At 37.9% G+C, this 17,615-nt stretch overlaps 1 protein-coding gene across 8 annotated transcripts in view; it reads left to right on the top strand.

Annotated features, from left to right (window-relative positions):
- LOC107691341 (IQ motif and SEC7 domain-containing protein 1-like) overlaps window positions 1-17,615 on the top strand; it is a 214,224-nt gene that overhangs the window by 173,378 nt on the left and 23,231 nt on the right. The window contains exon 1 of one of the 8 annotated variants that reach the window (XM_016489899.1): window positions 12,757-13,163. The exons of the other annotated variants lie outside the window; for them this stretch is intronic. Within the exon in view, the coding sequence (XP_016345385.1) occupies window positions 13,105-13,163 (59 nt within the window). The 5' untranslated portion in view covers window positions 12,757-13,104. Of the gene's footprint in view, window positions 1-12,756; window positions 13,164-17,615 lie in introns of those variants that run through there. 8 annotated transcript variants of the gene reach the window in all.

Genomic DNA, 17,615 nt, shown 5'->3' on the forward strand with positions numbered 1-17,615 from the left:
TCGGTCGGGAGGAGCGAGGCCGGATAATGCTCGTGTCTGCAAATGGTTAATATATAAGATGATAATATATTAAAATATTAATAAAGAAATATATAAATAGATACAGGGTGACACTGTCAGAATTCACTGAATGCTAAACGCCACACATAGACACGATGTAAATAAAATATTGTTTGCAGTTCACGGAATCGTGAGATTGAGAAATTGAAGTGAGTGACAGCTTTTTAGTGATTAACGTTAGATGAAAGTGCTATTTGCTCGCTTTCTAGGCAGGCTATAATCGATTCAGAATTTAAATAAAAGTTGTTTTACGTGCTGCTAACAGGACCAACAGCCACATACCCTGTAAAGCTGTCACTCACTTCAATTGATCACAATCTCACGATGTTCCTTTATAATCAGTGAAGCTTTCTGAACTGCAAATAATATCTTGTCTACGTGTGTGGCGTTTAGCACTGAGTGAATTATGACTGTCATAATGCATGCGTGAGAGGTGGCAGCCCAATCTATTTATATCTTTATAAATATCTTAATATATTATTATATCCTATAATAACCATTTACACGCACGAGCATTATTATCACACGAGCTTCGCTCCTCCCGACCGCAGACACAGGTTTACAAGCCACTTTTTCCTGCGTTTTTCAGTCAATTTCTTGACTTTTCCCCACTTATGAACAACACATTTTCGTACACGATAAAAGCTCCTTGTGGTTTCTCGGTTTGGCCAATTTAAGCATCCATAAACAATGCAAAACACTGGCATTTGGAGTTTCTGCTAGTGATTCCTATGGAGAGAAAAATCACTTCCTGCCCTCCAGCTGCATTTCGCGCATCATCAGTGACGTCATGTACAAACAACCTATTGGGCGGGTTTTCTTCTGAAAACCTGGCAACCCTGGGTGGAAGTGGAGATGGAAAAGAGTTCATTGAGTAATAGCTGCTGAAAAATCTACTTTGCCATCACACAAATAATTTACATGTTAGAATATATATAGTATTTTAATTTGTAATAATATTTCACAATATTACTATTTTTACTTTATTTTTAATCAAATAATCAGCCTTGGTGAGCATAAGAGGTATAGTATACTAAAAAAAAACACTTTTGATATATATACATACATGCATATATTTATATGATATATGACATTTAAATGATAGTGTATTATATATATATAAGACCCTCCAGCACAACAATTATAGAAAAGCATTATATAATAAGATGTAACTCTTCAGATATTGTGCTCATGCTATGTTTATACTCCCTTTCTTTCTGTTGCTTCTTTCTTTAGCTGTGTGTCAAATCATGGTATTATTACCTTAAGGGCACAACGTATAATTATTGCATTCCCACTTTTTGACTTCTCATTCATTTGAAACGCATAGTTCTTTTCTTCCACCTTATACAAGCCTGATGAGAAATCATCCGATTTTCATCAGAAGGGTGTTATACCCAGTTATGTAAATATAGACTTCCGTGGCCTCAGTGTGGCAACATGTTGTCAACATGGGAGAAAAAGCATAGCCCAGCTTCAGTCAAGCTTGTAAAGACAGATAAAAGATTTCTGGGATGGACAGGATTTGACCTGGAGGCCTAAGAAATTCTTACACATCCGCTTTCACAGTGGTCTCACCAGGTTATGTTTGTTTTGAACAGAAGAGGCCACAGTTCAATCTGCAGTCAACTCTCTAAAAGATGTGTATTTAGTTAAACTCATATCCTTTGACTGTTACTTACAAACTATAATTTTCTGATAAATACTTTGGAAAATGTATTATGCTGCCTTCACTTATAGCTAGCCCTTAAAATGTTAGACAAATAAGTGTACTAGCATGATTAGCATACACATAACTCAGTGGCCTACAAGACAATAAGCTGTTTGACTTCACACTGAAGTGTCATGATTAACCAATTAGAATCATATCTGATGTATAAACTATTGGGAGAGAGATGCTGGGCCACAGTGAGTATGGCTACAAACTGAAACCATGTAGAAATACAAACCAAAATAGTGTCAAAATGGTTAAGACAAAAACTCTGATTGAAAGATGGAATAGATAGCTTTTATAGATTATTGTGTTAACAATTTGAGCCTGGTTAGCAAGCACAGTGTTAACATGCCTTTTTTCAGTTTCCTGTTAGCCTGACGAGACATGATTGTCCACACAACATAAGTGTTCTGCTATAAAACTCCAAATTATTGCTAATAAATGCAAAGATGCATTACTAATAAGTAGGCCCGCTCAGATTCTGTGGCCACCGATTTCCACAGATGTTCATTTATTGAATATTTTGGGTCATTTGATTATGCTTTTCAGCCGAGCATGCAGTACTCTCGGTTCTGTTTAACACATTTTAACATGTTTAAATCCATTCCACAGAGCTACACAAATTTTTTCAGTGCAGAAGGTCCACAGATTAAATGCTTTTCAACTTAACTAATGGTAAATTTAGAGTAAAGTTGCAGGTATGCAGAATAAACAGGAAATCTAATGTAGGTCATATTTACAGACCGTATGGTTTTTATAGATACATGGTTTTATTGATGTTTATAGAGAATTTGAAACTGGTTCTAGAACAGTATAAGCAGTGAGCAGCAGTGTTGTGTTGCGTATCTGTATTGGTATGCATGGACGGCCCTACACATCTGCTGAATGCCCCTTGTAAAGGTTACTCTCGACAGCTCCCAGATGTGCTACACTATTTGTATAATTGCAACTGTTGCCTGAGACCACCTCAGCAGGTAACTCAAGTAAACTAGTTTGGAATTTATAACAAAATGTGCGTTTTATAGGAGTTTGTTAACCAATTGCTATGCTTGAATTTTACAGGGATCGGTTTATGTCAAGCTATTATCTTTTATAAGAATGTACTCAACCGGCACAGAAAATGAACCGTTTTGCCAGGGGTGCCAGAACATATTGGTCAGTGTTCTCATCTAATGTTTTTTTTTCTTTGTTAAAGTGTCGTAAAGTCCCAATCTGTTCTTATATTTTCACTGGAGATATCAAATCACATATTCTGATGTTTATAAGCCACCATAAATATTTATTCACAGTGTAATGTGATCAGTCTAATCATTCCTTGACTTTATGCTTGCATTGAAGTGCAATGTTTCACACCGTAACATTTTAATTCTTTTATGCGATTGTAGTGGAAGGGCTGCATGTAATGCTCTTTCATTGGTATTCATGAACTAAATGGCTGACACAAATTGTGTTGTTTTGTTGTGCCCTGACCTTGAAATTGCAAATGAATTCATCAGCAGGAGAAGGAGAATTATACCTTCTGGTCATCTCTTGTCTGAGATCTGTTTATGATTGGAAATTGTTTAGATGGATATGTAGATACGGTTGCTTCTCATGCCACAGGACAAGATGATGGTAAAATAACATTTGGTGTAGAAAATTTCCATCATTCAAAATGTTGATTTTCAATATGGCTCTTACAAACATTAATGATGGCAACCATAGTATTTTGGTTACCATGATAAACTTTAGTAAGAATTACGTGGAGGAACAATTCTGAATCATTGTCATTCAAAAAAGGGAAGTTCCACATGTCAGGTCTGTGATCCTTTATAAAACAATTTTTAAGAGATGAAATGGTATCAAATTTTCTCAGAGCAGTGAGCGCTCAAATTGAAACCACTCCAGCCCTTCTCACATTTCATACCACATTCTTACCTATTGAGAAAAAATGACTTTGACATGCGCCTTGAAGTTCTCACAAAGGTCCGTGTGTGAAACTTCCCACATGTGCGAGTGAAATCGATCATTTGATCTGCCGCATGTTCTGAACCCTGGGATCGTTGTAGAATGGATGGCCGTATAAATTTCTCCCCCACTGACGCGGGACATTTGTATGAACACAGAGCGATGAAAACGATTCACTCTCTTTTTGTATTAGAAATAATTACTGAGACAGTCAGGTTTAGATGAATCCACAGAGGATTTAACAAAGGCTCAATGGCCCACCTGTGTAAGATTTATTCATAACTCACTGTCTGTTTTAGACTTTTGGCAAGTAAAAAAAAAATGTTTTTCCTCCATAATTCATCATAAATATGTTTAGTAGGACTGCAAAACGATTAATCGCAAATAAAAGTTTATGTTTATATACTATATGTGTGTGTACTGTGTATATTTATTATGTATATATAAATATACGCAAACATATGTGTATATTTTTCAAAAAATATTTGTATGTGTATATATATATATATATATATATATATATATATTTCTACTTTCTAAATATTTTATATATAAATCTAACATATTTTTACTTATTTTATACAGTACATGTATGTGTGTATTTATATACAAAATAAATATACACAGTACACACACTTAGTATGTAAACAACTTTTATTTTGAATGCGATTAATCATTTTGCAGCCCTAATGTTTAGTAAAGCTAGATATTATTGTTAATATTGAGATACTGTTGTTAATATTTTAAATCCAATTTATTTTTTTATTTTTTTAGTTAAAGTTTTAGTCATTTTGTTGTTGTTTTTTGTCATTTTTATTAGGTTATTTAATTTTAAATATGTCTGTATAGTTTATATAGTTTATTTCATTTTTTAGTACCTCAACTAAACAAAAATGAGAAATGCTTTGGCAATTAGCAAACTTTTTTATATTTTATTTCAATTCGTTTTTTTTTTTTTTTTCAAGCAATGAAAACTTTTTTAAGGGTTTTAGTTTACAGTAATAACTCTGGCTAGATTGCATTTGCAAACACAAGCATTCCATACGTTGCATTATGATGAGAAAATATGATTATTTGTCACAGGATATCCAGCACGGTTTCACATTCACTCTGACTTTAAATCACCCTCAATTCAGAGAAAGCAGTCAGCTGTGTCACAGGCACCACTCCCTTCCTTTAAACCTCAACACACACACAGCACTTCCTCATAACCACTGCCTGCGCCCTCCTCAGCAGAGCAGGAACACACAACACGATAGGACAGACGGCAGAGACATTACCTGGTGCCACTGCTAATGCTGTGACTGGAGCAGATGGCAGCTTTGGGAGGTGCTGGTTGCCTCTTAATGCCCTGAGTGTGTGTAGCCTATGGCAAAGGAATTCATAGTAAAGGAATAGAAGTGGTGCCCACATTTTTGGTGACCTCCAGTAAAGGAAATCCAAGCGAGAGAGAGATTTTGACAGCTGGTGTTTTACCTTCAGATGGGTAGGATATGCACTTTTATTGTTGTTAGATTTGAGGATGTTTGGCAGCGTGTGATTTGTGTCTGTTGTTCTTTCAGCTAGTTTTGCATTTAGCCATGACATATCACTAGCACATTTAGCAAACTGCAAATAGCCCTTACTTATTTTATTTTTTTTGCAGCATAATTACAGATTAAGTGAAACCGAGAGTACACAGCGTGTGAAAGGGTAATATTTTGCCGTGCCTGAGTTAATAAAACGACCTTGACACTGGACTAGAGAGAGACTGAGATCTGAATGTGCCAGTTGCCCTTGTACCGGCAACATGTCTCTCACTGTGATGAGATGGGACTTGTCTGGTCACTACCCATCAATCAAGGTGCCTAAAGAGACAAACATGCACAGATGAACCTTTGCTGTCCTTTAGGAATGGGGATATCATTTCTTTGATTTTTGATCTGATGAATATACTATACTATCAAGGCTAATATTGCTCATATAGATACCTATACCTCCACTGAATAGACATTTTTGTGTTTTGAGGGCAAAATTAGTAATTAATAGACACTGAACATTAAAAAGCCATTGTTAGCATTAAATAGGCCAAAACTGTGAATTATACACATAATGTATCACACTATCACTCAAAAGTTTGCGATCAGTAATATCAAAAGTGACAGTAAAGACCTTCACATTCTTGTAAAACGTTTCTATTTTAAATTATAGCTTTTCTTTTGAACTTTATTCATCATTGAATCCTGAAAAAATGTTACAGTTGTCAATACAACTTTTCAGTACTGTTTTAAATATTGAAAATCGGCATATTAGAATGATTTCTGAAGGATCATGTGACATTAAATACTGGAATAATGGTTGCTGAAGATTCAGCTTTGCCATTACAGAAATAAATTACATTTCAAAATATATTAAAATAGAAAATTTGATCAATTAAATGCAGCCTTGGTGAGACGTCTTTCAATTTTTTAACGGTAGTGTGCAATGAATATACATACAAATCAGAGTGTTTTCCATTTATTAACAGCATTTAATCAATGGTTGAACAACTTATAGTTTAAAATTTTTATTTAACAGCATTAAACTATTAGCTTATAAAAATGTCATACTTACCTTAGTTATTTAGTGAAGTAAAATACTTCAATACTACACTGCTTTCTCTATTTGAATATTGTATGTTTTTGTATTGTATGTGTATGTTCTTTCAAAGCAAGTAATTTTCATGCTAAATAAAAGTATCATTAGTAAATCATTAGTTTAGAAAAACACCAAGAATCAATATTTATATGTGGGAATCAATCTTTTGATGCAACATTAATACTGATATTTGAACTTTGATGATTTGTTCATTCCTTAGTACTGGTGCAGCCTGGCTGTGCCTGTTCCTTAGTTCCTTCTGTCTACTTCCTTTATCGACCCAAAGATGGCAGCCTGAGGGTCATGTGTCAGACAGCTGAATGAAGTCTCAGGCTGTCACAGACAGCCCACTCTTACATACCTGTCATCCTTGGGGCAATCTAGAGAGCCGAGTTTGAGACTTTGACAGCTGCTAGGCAGATCTCTGGCTCTAGATGGCGCTACGCTGTCCCTGCCGCACTGGAGAGAGCAGACAGGGAGGATAACAGACACATCCTCCAAACTCTTTGTTTATTTAGACTCAACCTCAGCGGTCATTTTGAACAAGAGGGAATGTCTGGGGCCTGATAATGTCTGAGCATGCTGAAACTGCCCGGCCTGTTTGTTTATCTGTTTGTGCTTGAGCAACAGAATCGCTCGTGTCATTATTCACACATGCCTCTAGATACGTCGCAAGTACAGCGATTAGAAAGATAAAAGGCTCTCATTTCCTGTTGCTTTTTAAACAAGTAACAAAATATAGAGTTATCCATAAGTGGCTTTTAGCTACAGCTGTGAAATTGCTTGTTCCGACTGCGTGAGCTCCGCTCCCTATTAATGCTACTCATTATAATATCAGGCATAATATGCTTGTGTAACTGATGCTTGTGCAACTGGCGAGCTCTTTGACGCCCTCCGTATCAATCTCCTCAGAGAAAGACAGGCGGAGCGTCGCGCCCTCTCCCCGGTGGGAAGGACCGCAACGCAGGCTTCCGAAACCCCGAGAGCGGGCGCCGGATCTGGTGATTAGGAAGCAGATCCATACGCGAAACCCACGAGCACAGTCGCCGCTCCGCCTCGGCGAAAGCGGGGCCAGCACCGCGAGGAACGCTAGTGAAGGCTCCCTCCTCAAAGAGAGCCCTCTGAGAGCGAAGCAAGGCAGTAACAACTGTGCTTCGCTCCCAAGCAAACCACGCACAGGCTGTGTGTATCCCACTCGTGATATAACGTGGCTTTTTGCAGGGAGGAACACACAACCTACAACGTGGCTTGCTCTCGCCCTTGAAATGCTTTGTCTTTGCATGAGCTTAGACATAGCTGGAGCTTATAGACTTTCACAATTGACAGACAACAATAAATATGACTGACACACACAGAGCGCTTCGCTGAATGACAGAAAGCTGACGCTGGCTCCACCGCACGTGCTTTTATAGCTTCCTGGTCATGACGTCACCCGCCCGTGACGTCCCGCTCTGCTATTGGACTGATTTCACATGTTATTCAGAGTGTGGTCACAGAAGGCGTTCCCCTAGCGTTTTCCAACGCAGCTCGAGTTCCTGAAGAGGAACTACTGTACTGCATCCAACAAAATCTTAAGATCTTAACCTGTATAGGAAAGACTTCATTTGGAAGGCTTCTTGAACAATCTAAATTCAAAGCATCGTCCTCCAAACCTCCTAATTGGCCCAAACTAAGCAGTGCTATTTTTGTATGTTGCAAAAAAATTGATTTGTCATTACTGTCATTATTTAAAATTGTAACAGATTTAAACCAGTAACTTGGGAGTCTTTTTGACTGATTCATTGAAGAAATGGTCTCATAAGAGACTTTTATTTGGTTAAAATGTTTTAACATGAAAATGTATGGCCATAATTTTTTTAAGTGATTGTCATTTGTGATGCTTCATGGGACTCTAGATGGGCACCTTGTAGCTGGTTGGTTTGGTTCATGGCTCTTTAACAAAGACTTTTTTTAAATTCCTGTAAGGAAAAAGACTTTGAGGACCAAGGCCACTGAAAAAGTTGGCGGGCATTGTTGCACTCTATTATTTGTTCAGTTATTTCAAAGAGCCTTACAGCACACCAAAAGAACTAGAAAAACAAAGGCACTGGCTCAACAAATTTGATAAAAATCCCAACATGTTTTAATACCAATGAAAGCACTTGGTTGACTCTTTCAAAGTAGTAATAATCAATAATTGATGGTTTATTATAATTTTTTCTAATTTGTTTGATCGTTTTGTGGATTGCAACATCATTTGGCAAAAGGCAAACCCACTGCAGGTTTCCTTATTATTAAAGACGTTACCTAGACTTTAAGCGACACAGTCATTAACATTATTTAGTCTAATGTGACTAATCTGAATGTTCCTATCAGGCAATGTGAAAAGCATTTTTGTCATTAGTCGATGACTGAGGCACTGGCTCTGAGCTTAGAAGACACAAAATCGAGCCTGTGGGGTGTTACAGGCTTAACGTCATTTGCCACATTTGTTGTATTGTCACTGCTGGATGGCATGGAGAGGTAAATGGAACCGCACAATTCCATCCCATGAAGCAGCTCTCAAGCATGGTGAAGATGTGAAAGGGCAATGCCTTTAAAAAACACCTGACCCCGACTGACCCTTCAAAACGAACTGCATTTCCGCTGCGGGGAAGCTATTTGCTCTTTCAGTCAGGATGCAGGAAGCAGAAGTGGTTGTTTTACATCGGATGGAGGGAGTGCAACTGTGCAATACTTAATCCATCACAAAGACCCGCGCGGGGAAACGGTGATGGAGGACCACACGTGGACAGGATCCCTCAGATTAGAGATTAGGCCTGTGAGAGAAGCCAAAAGCGTGTTTAAGCTTCACTATGGCGTATGGGGGGGAAGGGATGGCAAATATAAATGGAGGTAAACTTCCCCCATTCGAACATGCGTGTTTACATATCCTTATATGGACAGTGTTAATCAAATTTGTTTGCAGACTTTATCAACTAAACAGGAAATGGTTTTCTGTCAATCAGGAGTGAGTTGGAACTTGCTCCATTTAAGTTGTAGATTAATATTGGGTCAGTCTAGATAGAACATTAGCTGTGGAAGAATGAACAGTATTTGCTGATAAACAACTAGCTATGCAATTAACTGGAGTTTACTAGTCCACCACTGCCCTTAAGACAGGAAGATTACTTGTTTTTCTGTTTGATCAGGTTTAAGAAGGGTGCAAGGAGCACTTAACCCAAAGAGGCTTAATGTTCTCTAAATTACAGCTGAAACTAAAGGCAAACATGTCTGCGTCTCAGTGCTGGGGCGGCTGCCAGGTGGATGGCCGATGCCATGTAATTATGTGTACATGAAATGATGGTAATGTGCATTGCAAACCCACGTTAAGAGCCTTGGAATGGTCATTGAAATCTTTCCGTACTATTTCGTGATTGTTGTTGTTGTTTTGAAGCTCTATAGATTACAGAGTGGTTGTTACCTAAAGACACTAGTCTGTAGATTCCTGATTTCACATCAAAACACTGAGAGGGATTGTTCAACCAAAAAAAATAAATATAAAAATAAGGCATCATTTACTCACCCTTATGTTGACTTTTTTCTTTGGAACAGAAAAGGAGAAATCTTGAAGAATGTCTTGGTTGCTCTTGGACATTTAATAGAGATCTGGGCTGTCCATATTCACTTGTAAAAGAGAGATTATTATATTATATTACATTATATTATATTATATTATATTATATTATATGTAAACTAGAATGCATTCTTCCAAGTTTTTCTTTTTGTGTTTTACTGAGAATGACAATGGCATAAGTAATAAAAACAGAACTATCCCTTTAAGAATGGATCACAAAGTAACTATTGAGAAGGAAAGAAATTAGTTCATTATCCATAGTGGAGATAACATGTAATTTCACACCAAAATCCACTGCAGAATAACACTGGGGATTTGTGTCACTGTAGACAGATTTCAACAATGAGGTTTTTTCCAGACAGACACAACTGAAGTCAGAGATTATGCTGTTCCGTGACTTCAGCCTGTAATTTAATTCACACTTGTACTGTAGATTCACTAGGTTTTGTTTCTAAGGAATCAGTGATTGCGCTAACAGGAAAAACAATCAGTCCAGCTCTTTTCAAATATGCTGTATGCCTTTTCCATATTCATCTGGTGGAAATTAATTTGTTCCATGGATTGAAGATGAGAATGAAGTCAGACCTGGAATGACACATTGTGATCCTGTCTTTCGAGTTCACAGGAAGCTCAGCAGTCTGTCAGCCCAGAGTGCAGGCTGAGAATAGCAATGAAAGAATAAACGACAGCTGGATGAGAAAAAGCAAGAATAAAAAGGAGCCGTTCATTGAAACTTTAATAGAAATATATAATAATAAAAAAATAATAATAGTAATAAAAACTGTATTCATCAGTAGGTGGCATCAACTGACTGTCTTTAAAAGTGAGTCATTGAATCATTCGCATTACCATTCAGAAATGAATCAAATGGCTGTTCATATGAGTGAGTCAGTGAATTATTCATTCAACTGATTTATTCACTACTGTTGCACTGTGGCTTTGTTTGGAACTATTTTCATTGGTGGAGTAAAAACAAACAAAGACACTCTCTGCGTCTGAAATGTAAGTTACTCTGTATTCGGCAAATAGCTGAATATCCTTCAAATATATAGTGGAAATACATGTTTTCCATGGCCATTGAAGTGTTTTAGCCTCAGTTCCGGCTAATAGAGTGACAGATAAGTGGACCTAGAACCAAATGAATAAATTTGTCACGCTGATTTCCTTGAAGCCTTACTCTGACAGGAAAGATTTTATTGCTCCCCAAGCCTTTTAGCATTAAAAGATTTGAGGACCTCAGTAATGAACTCTGTCAGGTGGCTCTAAAAACACTAAGTCACAGTGACCTCCCGCTTCGTACAAGCTACAGAAAAGTGTAATAGGCTTTTGCATCACTGACTTCAACTGCATTCATTTGTACTTACAAAATAGCAATTCATCAGTTTAGTGATGTTTCGTTATGTGTCCATCTCATGCACTCTTGAACACATGACTCCTCTGACTCATTAGATGTCCTGTCCTCATAGATGCTTTTATTTATTCCTTGTGTGCTGAGACATTACCAAACTGGCTTGTGTGATCCATAAGGACATGATCAGTTTTCAGCTTCCTGAAAGATCAGATTCTTCCCTCATTGCAGCTTTACACTTTAGAGCTGAAGATCTTTGACGAAGAGCACATATACATCTTGAGGCTACCATTGAAGAACAGATGTTAATAAGGCTGTCTGGACACCTTTGGTCCAGTTTCAACCTGTTTTAGTCTTCCTTTAGGGATTCTTCGTTCAGGAAGAGAGCAAGGAACAGGAAATAAGGGAGGCCCTCACTAGAGAACAGCTTTGAGCCTTTACTCTAATTAGAGAACATCACTTCTCAACCGTTAGACACCAAACTCCAAGATGTCACCACCTGGAAGCTATTCATGTTGTTTTTTTTCTTTTCTCTTTTTGATGAGACTCCTAAAACCACGCTAGTCTACATTGAGAGGTTATTTTCTCTGACCCCACAGACACTCTAAACTGCACACTCGGGCGGGCGATAGCATCTGGGCTTTGCCTGAGCGACGCCCATTGTTTAGGTAATGATGTCAGAAAGGAAATGCGTAAGCCAGGCCGCCCTCCTTATGTAAGTAGACGGGAGGAGGCAAAAGAGGGATTATAGAGATGTTATTCAAACCGTTAGTTATAAATACAGCTGTGTGTGTTTTTAGACCTCTTTTACAAGACAACAGAGCCTTGTCTGTGAAAAAGGCGTCAACTGAACAACGTTTTTGACATTTTGATGCACTTTAGACCGTTTTTAGGTGTTCCTCAATGAGGTTTTTTATATTTGAAGGGAGAATGTACTCATTCTCATGTCGTTCCAAACTTGTGTGAGTTTGTTTCTTGTGTGGAATGCAAAAGCAGATATTTTGAAAAGCATCTCAGTGTTTTTTTTTTTTCATTTGAAAACCTGAAAATTAAAGTCAGTGGGGTTCAGTGTTATTTTAGACCCCTTTGGCTTTCATTGTATGGACAAAAACAGTTGTCTTTTGTGTTCCACAAAGAAAAGAAAAGGTTTGGAATGACATGAGGGTGAGTAAATGATGACAGTTTTATTTTTGGCGGTGAACTATGCCTCTAAGGCATTAGAAATCCACACAGCTGCTTTAATCCACATCATTAGCACTTACCAAATACAAAGTTTTTTGGCTACACTTCTCCAGTCCAGTCTGGAGCGTGTGTGCGACACGTTACGAGCTCATATTACTGCAGCCGTTGAAACCTGAGAGAGAGCAGGACTTCCTCCATCCAATCTGTCCAGTTTTAGTCCATCCTGCGATCGTGCTATGTATAGACTGACATCCTTTTGTCATTCCAGAGGGGCTTCCCGATCCCTTCATGGCTTTCCAGCCTACGTTCTTTTGGCTTTGTTGCTCCAGACTCGGCAGGCCGGCCCGTTCCCTCCTCTTTGGGTCGGGCTGGTCGTTTATATTCCCGCCATCACGTAATTAGTTTTCCGGACTGTGGATTTCCCTCCCTTCTCTGCACACCCCTCAGAGCACCCCTTCCACAAAGTCAGAGGGAAAAAAAGAGAGAAGGAAAGAGCGCGCGCAATGGAGAGGGTGAGGATTTAGTGGTCTTTAGTCGGACTGAGAGTGTGCCTCTTTTTCCTATGAGATGGCTTTGCCTGGCGAGGAGATGGGCAGCCACAGGCCAAAGGGATGTTGATGTTTGTAGGGATCAGAGATCGACATGTGGTGTTTGCACTGCGCTTCAGACAGAAGCCAGTCTCTGCTGGAACTGGGGAGCTGGTAAGATTTCAGTGTGTGTGTGTGTGTTCAAGAATATGTTTAGAAGTAGAAATAAGTTTTAAGTGTGTTTCTACTGTGTTTGTACACATTGGGATGGGGTGTATAGTTGTATCTGGGTGTGTTTTTGAGTAGATCACAGATGTTTTATGAGACTTCCAGCTCTGTGGCTCTTTGTTTCATTTACCTGCTTTGAATTATGGGGGATCTTCCTCTATTGCGCAAACCCCTCCATTGTTGCTCTGAGTGCACTTCTGCTTCTAGTTGTGCGGTTGAGTGATGTTTCAGTTAATCTTGTGCTGGATAGACGCATTTATATAGGGAAGTCGTGGCCTAATGGTTAGAGAGTCGGACTCGTAACCCAAAGGTTGCGGGTTCGAGTCTCGTACCGGCAGGGATTGTAGGTGGGGGGAGTGAATGTACAGCGCTCTCTCCCACCTTCAATACCACGACTGAGGTGCCCTTGAGCAAGGCACCGAACCCCCAACTGCTCCCCGGGCGCCGCAGCATAAATGGCTGCCCACTGCTCCGGGTGTGTGTTCGCGGTGTGTGTGTGTTCACTGCTGTGTGTGCGCACTTTGGATGGGTTAAATGCAGAGCACTAATTCCAAGTATGGGTCACCATACTTGGCCACATGTCACGTCACTTCACTTCACTTCATATCCATGTCATTTCTGTGAAAATTTGCTTTAATGCCATTCCAGATTTTTCCTTTTCTGTTTTTCTTTTTGTCATTGATGACCTCTATCCATCACTAATTGTAAATGCGGATTGTATTAGTCAAAGTTATAACAAGAATAGCTGTTTTAGTGAGGTACATCAACCATTCTGCATGCTTTTATTGTATTTGTGTGAGTGTTAGTTTTTCGGCTGTATATTTTCTTAACTTGGTCATGGGAAGGTGTCATAGTGGCACTGCCAACAAAACGATTTGATCTTATAAATCAAAACAAATAGAGAGGAATATGCATATTAGTAGATCAGCCCCATTGAAATTCATGCAATACCAGAATAAGCTTGGTGATGTTAGTAAAACAAGCTTTATTTGAACAATGAGTGCTTTATGCGAAATGCCAGAGCATTTGCCAATCATCAACAGGGCTGCATTCATGCAATTCCTGCACTAGAACATTATATGCAAATATAGCTGCACAAATGCCGATCAATGACATTGAAAAGTATATACATTATGTGCGTAATTCAGTGGAAATACCCCATCTGTAATTTTGACAGCTTCTTCTGCCCCCTCAAAGCCTGAGAACCTAAGGTTGTTTGGGGTCAGTAAGATTTTTTCTTTAAATGAAATAAATTTTTAACATTTAGAATGTTTCAAAAGATTTCTGTAAGTGTTTCACTGTTCGTTTGAACTTTCCATTTACCAAAAGATTCACAATATTTCCACAAAACTATTAAGCAGCACAACTGTTTTCGACAATTATAACAATAAGAACTGTTCCTTGAGCAGATTAGAATGTTTTCTGAAGGATCATGTGACAATGAAGACTGGAGTAATGGATGCTGAAAGTTTGGCTTTGCATCACAGGAATAATATACATTACAGTCTAAAATATATTAAAACAGAAAACCATAATTTCATTTTGTAATAATATTTCACAATATTACTGTTTTTACTGTCTTGTTGTTTGAATAAATGCGGCCTTGGTAAGCATAAGAGACTATTATCATAATATATAATATAAAGCCTATATTATTATATGTACAAACTATATTTTTATTACATCAGTTTCTTGTTCGAAGCTGTTTGAGGACATTTTCTGGTGTAGTGTGGTTTAGTGTAACCTCTGTTAACAGCACAGCATCACCTTTTTCTGCAAGCATGGCAAAATAATAAACAAAATATTTTTTGTCTATAGAAGCATTTATTGTTTTAACTGTCTAATCTTAAACATACTGCATAAAGAAAAACTAAAGTCAGTTGTCAGGATGTCAGTAAAACCTTCAGAGCTCGGTTTAGGTTTAGGTTTAGGTTTAGGACATGAAAAAGACTCCAAAATCAGCACCCGAGAGTTCAAATTAAATGTGGTTTAGTTAGTGAAATGTAAATGAGCTTGTTATTTTACCTTGTTAGACTCAGCATCTGCACCTCAGCTTCACAGTCAATTAGATGAAGTATGAGGTTAAATAAGCTCAGCAGAAATTGCTGCCTAAAAAGGAAGGGGGAAAAAAGCGTAATCGTGGACTCTTCAGAGGAATGAAATGTAAATAAAATGCCGTTCAACCAGTTGTACTTTAACTCATGGGAATTGTAGATGTTTGAAATTCCCAGTGATTAGTTCCTCTTTATATCAGCATGTTGTAAGTCAATAGTTTCTTGGCTTTGAGTTTCAAACAAGTAATTTATCACTATAAGATAGAGGCCTTCTTTCGGGGGTCTCATTTAGGTGAACTCCAAAGGGAAGAGAAAGAGACGGTGCGTTTCATCTTCTGTCAGATCTTAACACTTCACCATCTTGTTAGCACTTGTGTTCTCTTACCCTTGTCAGAACTTCCCACATCTCTCTAAGCTGGACGTGACTGAAGCCCAAACTGGTCCTATAGGGACACCTCATCTTGCTGTCTAATGAGACCCTCTGGAAAATATAGAACTTGGCCAGCTGCCTTGAGTTATGGATTTGAGCCTCAGTTGTTTCCACACTTCACTTGGTTGGATAAAATTGCCATTTATATGCTGTAAACCACATTTGGGTGTAATAAAATAAAGATATTTTGTTAAAGTGATAGTTAAGCCAAAAATGAAAGTTACGACATCACCCTCAAACTGAATTTTTTACTTTGGGTAAGCTATCCCTTTAAAGTAAGCTGAATTTTCAAAATGCATATTGGTGCCCCTAGTGGTCTGTTTTATTACAGGAAATTTTTGGAATGAAGCAATAAAGAAAGTTAAAATTTGACAGAGTTGGAAGCTAATCTGTGTCCATTTTAACAATGAACCCATTTCTAATTAGTGTTTTGAGCATTAGCTTATAGATTTAAGAGCGCAGTCCTCGGCTCAATTAAAGCAGGCTTTCTTCCTTGTTAAATTCAATTTGCTATAGCGTTCACGGTCTTATAAAATAACACGAGGCAGAAAATTAAAATGAGAGCTGGATTGCCACTCATTCCGCTTTATCCCGCCTTGAACATTTAGCCCATTGTGTTGCTCTGAGATGAATAGATGTCCTCCATTTCAGAAAGGTGTTCATTTTTCCCCCACCCATCACTGTGATGATCTCTAAACACGTCCAAGTATTTATTTACTTATATTTTTCATTGAATCTATTCACAGACCTGTCATCTGGCATCCTCATAGGATTTTATATCGCTTGTGTTCACAATAATTGCGACTTTTTCAGACACCATCATCTATCACAGTTTAGGGGGAGTCATGCTTTGAAAATACCCTGGCACTCCTCAGAGAGATGAGAAGGCAACCAAACAAAATGAAAATTGTATTTGCTGCCACCCTTCAAAGGACCCGCTGAGAGCTCTTTCAGGAGACATCAGGCATCAGACACGGAAAGTCATTCCAGCCGGGTTGCCTCAGTGCAGAGATGTGGGGAAATTAGCTGCCAAATTCATCATCTGAATTACCTTGCGTTGTGTTTTCATGTAATGTACAATCACATGTAACAAGACATGTTCATCTTCCTTTATTACCAAACACTGTGGGAAGATTGGGAATGTTTATGTGTGCATGTAGGAATGCGTGAAACAAGGCCATTGCATTAACCTTTAAATCTATATATAACCTCCTACTTTACCCATCTTGCCCTCTCATTAGCTCTGTCCTTCAGAGCAGCAGGTGGGCTTTATGTGTGTTCATGACTCTGGGTCATGTCTGGAAGTAGCATTGGCACTCAGAGACACCTCAATGTGCTCTGCATGATAAAACAGACAGTACTATGGTTGGGAAACCTTGTGCAACTGAAGCTACAGATTGAAATAAACAATGTGATCGGTGTAGTCTTATTCCTAAATGAATGATTCTTTGATTCAGTATGTTTTAATGAATCAGAAACCATTGTGTTCCAGTTCACAAACAAATGACTCGGAGTCAGATATTTTTAGTGGACCACACACATATACAGCTTCAAACTATGATATTTGATATATGATAAGTAGTGTTTCATGACTGTTGTTCCACTTTCTTTGCTTATGCACATTATGATTTTTTTCAATAGTATTTTACACAATTGTTCATTTAGTGTTAAGTGGACCTAAGGCCAATTATTGGATTGCATTTATACCATCTCTAAAAGGTCATAAGAATGGTTATAAATTTATATTTGATTGAAATTATTTTAGTAGCCTATTATTATTGTAGTATTTATTGATGTTTTGTATATTTAACTTTTATTTTTATATTTTAATTTTTTGTTTTAATTTCAGTTTTTTAGATTTATTTTTTTATTTTTTTTTGTAGTCATTTATCATGTACTTATTTGTAATGTTTA

Source organism: Sinocyclocheilus anshuiensis, unplaced genomic scaffold (genome assembly GCF_001515605.1).
Source record: "Sinocyclocheilus anshuiensis isolate Anshui unplaced genomic scaffold, SAMN03320099.WGS_v1.1 scaffold1154, whole genome shotgun sequence".
NCBI lineage: Eukaryota > Metazoa > Chordata > Actinopteri > Cypriniformes > Cyprinidae > Sinocyclocheilus > Sinocyclocheilus anshuiensis.